At 52.3% G+C, this 6,798-nt stretch overlaps 1 protein-coding gene across 1 annotated transcript; it reads right to left on the bottom strand.

Annotated features, from left to right (window-relative positions):
- Positions 1–3,063: 3,063 nt before the first annotated feature.
- Positions 3,064–5,202, bottom strand: MBOAT4 (membrane bound O-acyltransferase domain containing 4). Its single transcript, XM_068404165.1, is given in 4 exon segments — positions 3,064–4,054; positions 4,335–4,575; positions 4,979–5,002; positions 5,115–5,202. Coding segments are annotated over 4 exon segments (1,344 nt in total).
- Between the last annotated feature and the right edge of the window lie 1,596 nt (positions 5,203–6,798).

Below are 6,798 nucleotides of genomic sequence, written 5' to 3'. Positions count from 1 at the left end.
TGGTGGGGTTTTTTTTTTGTTACGGTAAGTCTGTGGACTAATAAACTCCTGCCTGCGTATGTGCATGTTTCTAATGAACTCAATGTACTTGATTTCTGCGCCTGTGGGACAGTCCTTTGATCCCCACCTCTCCTAAAGCATCAGAGCCTTTTTGCCTGGGAAAAACCACCGCTCCTCCAGAGTGGTGGCAGGAGTGAATGGTTGGCTGCTTCTCCTGGGGAGCAAGAGCAATTCACGTAATGCACCTTTGCAAGGGAGAACCAGGAGGGGCTTTCAAATTCACGTCTTTCGTGGGTTTCGCCATTCATTTTGCTTCTCACTTTAAAAACAAAAACTACTGCTTGTTTCTGTGTACCAGCTGTATTTTCCACTGTAGGCAATTCGATATCAGATGCCTATTACCTTTGTTAGATACTAATACAGCGTGGCTTTTCTCTCTAGTGGTGCAGCCGCACAGGCTGTTGATTGCGAATGGGTGAGAGAGAGCCCAGGATGGGCCTGTTAATGAGAATGATGCTGCATGCTGGGAATTACCCCTTGTAAAGTTAATTAAATGGAAAATCCCCAATTCACCTCCAAAGCCTTGGGGGGGAAGTCAGGGCCAGGTTGTTTTGCTTTCCCCATCCCTCCAGCTCCCTCCCTTCACCTGTCCCTTGTGTCTAGCACTTAAACCCCTTTATTGAGAGATGAGCTGGCATGTGAAAGGCCAGGGCCACTGGCCTGTGGTCTTGGGAGGGTCTTATTGCTGCTGGTGTTTGCATTAGAAATGTATACGGCTGGGTGCACTGTGAACATACATGCTCCTCCAACAGATGTGATGTAAGATCAGCACGATGGAAGAGGGAGAAGCTGGCCTGGCCCCTCCAGCCCCTTTCCCTCCATCCAGACATACAGCAGCCAGTCAGTTTGGTAGAGAGGCCGTGCTGCTGCTCAGAAAATCTGATTTTCCAAAAGGTTGTGGGCTGCTTTTACTCTTCCACCCCAACACGAGGCAGAGATGAGCTGTCCTGCTCCTGGCACCAGTTCTGCAGCCTGTGGAGAAGGGGTAGGTTTGGGACACAAGGAGAGAGCCCAGTGTCACCTTAGCTGAGACAGAATGTTACTAGCTGAGCTACCCCCCACTCCTGGGGGGTAAACGCATGAGCACTTTCTTCCAGCCTTGATTCACCTCCAGATCCAGCCTGCTCTCTTGGGGGAATTTTAATTCCCCAGGTTTTTTGACACTTCATACACTTTCTGTGAATCTTTTCCAGGCTTCTCACCTGGATATTTTTTTTTAATCTGTTTGACTATGGTTGCTGCTGATGGGAGGGGATGTTTCCTTGGCTGGGTACCCATTTGCAATGAATTTCCCCATATCCCCTTAGGGAGGAGGCCGTGCAGGTCCCTGCCTGCTGAAAGAATGTGGGATGGCTGCAACTGTGGCTGTTGGGGTTTTTTTTATACACTGGCTTTTTTGCGTCTGACTCATGGGTCCACTTCCCTCCAATGTAGGTGGCAGGAGCCTTCCAGCTTAGGAACCAGTGTCTCATGGACACATCGCCCTGGAAAGTCTGGCCCTAGCTTGCTGCATGTGTTCTCACATGGGCCAGCAGAGTGATATGGCTGGAGAACCTGCCTGAAGGAGCCCAGCATGTTTTTCAGACCTAAGATGAACAGATGACTCAGTTTCTAAGCATGGATATAGGGAATAAGTTGGAGGCAGCTCTGCATGACAGCACTGAAGGAGATAGGGCCTGGCCATGACAAATCCAAGCTGTGATGGCAACAGGGAGATTACATGTAGGGCAAGTGGCTTGCAAGGGTTGGCTTGGATACTCAGTGGGACTCAAGAAGTAGCCAAACATCCAACTAACCCACATAAAACAAGGTTGGATCCATTTTGCATGCTGAGTTTCGGTTTAGTGACAAACACTGATACAGGTATTGGCAAAGGGCCTGCACAGCATGGGATGTTAACCTGTTAAAAATGCTTTCCCTTGAATTTGGGCACTTGAGACTGGTTCTGGTGTTGGTCCTGGTACCCTGCAGCAGCAGGCCAACCATAGTCTTATAGCTTTTTCAGCTATATTATTGTGAGATTTGGTGGGTGGTTTCTTGCTCTCATATAAACAGAAACTCTTAGCTTCATGCTTTCCTGACACCTTGCCCTGTGGCAGGTCATGCTTCTCCAGCCTAAACAGTCAGGCTTTTGGGTCCTAGGCCAATGTGTGAACTGGAGAAGTGCATTAAGGTTTCTGCTGTGTATCTTTGTGGGGAAAGTGACACCTAAGCCTCAGCTGAATGCCTCAGCCAAGTTTGAGGACTTTGTTGGCTTACTCCCCCTTATCCATGCTGTCCTCAGCACACCATGGGCAGCAGCCTCTCTTTTCCTAGCAGACATTCTTGCCCCTATGCCCAGAATCCTCTGCAAGAATGGTGAAGGGGATGGGTTATCCCTCTTCCCTGTGTGGCAGGGGACGCAGCTGACCCTGCGTGCCGGGGGCCAAGCATGTCACCCATTTGGTGGGGGGCAGGTATTGCAGGAGACGTCTAACTGGGAACACAGTTTGGGGTCCACATGCCACAGGGACAGTGCTGAGGAGCAATTGCTGGATGAGCACCACAGACCCATACATCTTGGTAGTACTGCTGTGTGGGGAAAGGGGTGTTTCTTGTCTTGTGCTGCCCCCAGACAGACTGCCAGCCCCTTTCCCTGTGCCCAGGCTCCCAGTGAGCTGTGCGCACCAGAAAGGTGGCAAGGCAGCTCTCTGCCAGTGCCTGCTATTGCCATGGAGGACAGATCCCCAGGAGCTGGACACAGTTGTCCACTGGTGCATTTGTAGCACAGCTGAGTTTGGTGGGGAGGTTGTGTGCTTCCTACGTGAGATAAGGCTGAGACCCAAAGCCCCAAGACAAACACTGGGCAGGCAGTGCTGCTAGAAGCCCTCTTGCCCAGTGGTCTGGTGACCTTGCCACCCTGCTTCAGAGCACCCCTCAAAGCTGGGGGATATCCCAGGAGTAAAAGCCAGCCTGATTCTGCAGAGATGCTGTTATATGAGGTTGCTTGGCCAATAGCCCTTCTCACCCTGTGGGCTCATGTATGCAAGGATGTGTCCCACCAGCCGCACAAGTTAGCCCAGGATAGGCTCAGTTCTGCTTCATCTTCTTGGCAAGCGGCAGCAGGAGCAGTGCAAGGCCATAAGAGAGGGGAAGGATGCTGTTGCAGGAAGTCCAGAGCAGGCAGAGCATGGAGAAGCTCTCAGTCTCCACAGCCACCAGGATGTAGGCAATGATGAGCTGTGTGAAGACCCAGGTTGTGCCACGGTAGAGGAGCTTCACACGCTGGGAGGTGGCCCGGGCGCTGAGGAAGGGATGGATGCGGTAGTCAGCCTCCACCATGACAGACCAGCACAGGAAACCAAAGACCTGCCTGGGCCGGAGGCCGTGCCACCAGGCGGAGAAGGCAAAGGTGGCAAGGAGTGGCTGGGCCGGGCAGCACTGGAAGACAAGTCTCCCGAACCAGCGGGACGTGCTCTTGTTCCAGGTTCGGGTGAAGATGGCCAGGCGGTGGGTGGTCTCCAGCGTCCACAGGTCACGGACGGAAATGTCTCCCTGGCCCGCCTCCGGCCCGAAACTCACCACCTCGAGAAGGGCCTCATCCAGCACCCAGTGCCGATAGTAGCCCAGCCAGCGGAGCAGGGCCCATGCCCAGAGGCGGGGCAGGCACGCTGGGCCGGTGCAGCCCTGCCTGCAGCCCTGCCTGCCAGCCAGCCCTGCCACCAGCCCTGCGCCCAGCCCATGCAGGGCCAGCACACAGAGGCACCACTGGCCGGCAGCCCTCAGCTGGCAGGGGAGAGCCCCCGGGGACTCGGCCTGGGCCCGAAACCTGCTCAAGGAGCACAGGGGACCTCCGAGGAGGGCTGGGAAAAAGAGCACGTAGCTGCAGAGGGGCAGCACATGCTACAAAAGCCCCTGGCCCAGCTGGAGCCGCACGACCCCTTCGTGGACATCCAAGGCCAGAGACGTAGCCTTCTGGGTGAGCAGCATGACGGCAGAGAGGGCAATGGCTGGCCTGGAAGGAGAGGGCACCGGACTGCTGCTGAGAGTCCCTCGAAGGGAGCATTAGAGGCAAGGCCACACACGGGGGATGTGCTGTCCCATGTCCCCAGAGCACTGCCACGCCTGCAGCATCGCCCATGCACGGGGGTGCGGCCACAGCCAGACTGGAGACTGGCCTCTGTGGAACAGTGAGCCAGTGTGGCCCGGGGGGCCCTCCACTCTCACAAAATGCCCTGGAGGGCCCCCAGCCCACTGAGGGGAGGAACAGGGAGGGGGCAGAGCCGGGGTGTTACCTGGCATCCTGTGGGTCCAGCTCCTGGCTGCTCAGACCCAGGTGGCAGAGTGTCTGCCAGGACATCTGGAGGGTGAAGACCCAGGTGTGGGCATAAGCCAGGCTGACGGAGAGGAGGATGAGCACGGAACCAGCGGCGGGTATGAGGAGCAACACGGCGTAGATGCCCATGGCTGTGCCAGCAAGGAGACATCCTCCAGTGAGGAAGAATATGTACCTAGAAGAGACCAGGTACCCTTTTGCTGCATTTTGGGGAAAATGGGGCTTGAAACCCCTGCCATGGTGTTGACAGCAGAGCTGTTTGGGTCCTGCAGCCTCCACAGTTCCCCTGTAGTCTTCCTCCTGGCCTCTCGTGGGGCTGAGGGAACATCAGTGCCATTGTGGCTGCAGAAAGGAATGCCGGGGGGGACTGGGGCGGATATTGCTGGCCCTGCCTGGCCTCCATCCTAATCATACCAGAGACAGCCCCCATTCCCTGTCCTGCTCATCCTGGTACATCCCTAAACCCATCTCTCACAACACCAGAGTGTCCAGCCTGGCTGTTTTGTCCTTAACGACCTTGATCTGGCCCCACTGCAGAGAGAGGGGACTGGGGATAGCTCACATCCAAGCCATGCAAATGTCCCTACCCGAGTCAGCAGGGACTTGCTACCATGTGTCCTGCTGCACCTCTGGCCAGGAGAGGCCCCAGAAAGCATCCACAAGCATGACCTGCCCTCAGTGCGGCAGCAGGGGTGACGACCATGAACTGAGCAGGCAGAGAGAGGCGTTCCTGAAGCACAGAGGTGGTGGAAGAGAGCAGCTGAGGAGAAAGCCACCAGCCGGTATGGGGCTGCAGGGAGAAGGACAAGCAGGTCTGCCCAGAGCATCGAGAACCTTGCTTCTTCAACTGCCTCTGACTCCTGGAGAAAGGACTGAGCCAAGGGCTGCTCTGGCTCCTCTTTATACATGGCAGGACCTCAAAAAAACAGAGCAGAGCCAAAGAAACAGAGGTATCTGCAGGAAGAGAAGCATGATTTTGCATTTGTCAGTGCTGGCTCCTTAAAGCACCTCTGTCTCAAGGTTTGTGTGTAGGTGGAAAAAGTTGGGGCTGGTTATTTGCTCTGCCAGACGCCTGGGCCATTACCACATATTTCAAAGGCAGCGAGAGCGAGCTGCCGAGATAAGAGCCTCTTTGAGCTGCCACATGTGCTGTGCTGGGATGCACCTTGGAGCAAAATCTCCAGATACTCCCAGAGGCTTGGTCCTTTCTCTTTGCTGCCTCTCAGCTCAGTCCTTCACAGAAAGCTGTGGCTTTTCCCTGGCTCTGGCCTCACTTGTTACGGGGTAGCAGTGGGGATGTCCCAGTATTTAAGCCCCTGGTGACAGAAAGGAGAGGATGGGTTCTGCCACTTCTCAGTGACAAGGGAGGGGGAGCACTCAGACCAAGCTACAGCCTTTTCATTTACCAGGGATAAAGGAGTAGCTCTCTTCTCTCCAAATAATTTTTCTTCAAGACAATAAAGAAAAAGAAAACAAAATATGGACTCACAGAGATACTTGTGATGGTAGAAATCAGTTAAACTGTTTAAACTGCACATTCATTCATATATGTGTCATATGACCAAGCAAAAGGTCCTCTTTTGGGCCAGACTGGAAAGGTGATTTGAAGAGTTATCTCTAGGGTGATGTAGAGCCAGTTGCTATTGCTCTTATAATGCCACTAGCAGTATTTCATGCTAAACAGAGAAAAAAAACCCCAACAAAATCAGTCTACAGGACTTGACTCTTCTTTGTGAGATACAGCTAAGAAAAAACAGACAAATTCAAATGGAAATCTCATGGATTTTGTTTTTTTAAACTCAGTTGATATCTGCTTTATTTTAGGCATATGAGCACTGTGAATGCAAAGATGAATACCATGGAATTTCCTTCTGGAAGAAAAAAAAAAAAAAGATATTGGAGGGGTAGAAGAAGTAAGGTTTTCCCCTACCTTTGATGAATGCTTCAAAATATTTAGATTAGTCTGTTTTTCAATAAGAGTGAAATTGGTGCCTAAAGTTACAGAAAGATCTGTGCTCATTAAAAAAAAAAGAAAGTTTTATTTTAAAAATATATCATCTGACTTTTATGAATGTTTCTACTCTTCACTGAGCTTTTCAAGCTATTGTTATGTTGGAAAGCTGACCCCATTGTTTGGATGGGTTATTTGGTTATAAGAAGGCGAGGGACCAAAACCCCATGGAAAGAATTATTAGAGCAAATGCTGCTGAGAAACCAGCTGTATTTTGATGTATTTGTGCAGGGTACATTTTAAGAGCAAGCGATAGCACTGGAGAGAAGCTTTTTCCGTGTCAATGCTGGCATGCATGGCATGCAGCAACAGCCTGGTTTCACGGGACTCATTCTGCCAAATCCATGGAGCCCAGTATTGACTTTGCTGAGTAAATATTTTTGAAGGCCTTTGCAGTGTCTGTTTAGGCAAT

This window comes from Nyctibius grandis, chromosome 6 (genome assembly GCF_013368605.1).
Source record: "Nyctibius grandis isolate bNycGra1 chromosome 6, bNycGra1.pri, whole genome shotgun sequence".
Classification (NCBI taxonomy): Eukaryota; Metazoa; Chordata; class Aves; order Nyctibiiformes; family Nyctibiidae; genus Nyctibius; species Nyctibius grandis.
Note: the sequence above shows the minus strand (reverse complement) of the source record. Positions and strands in the feature narration are given on the sequence as shown.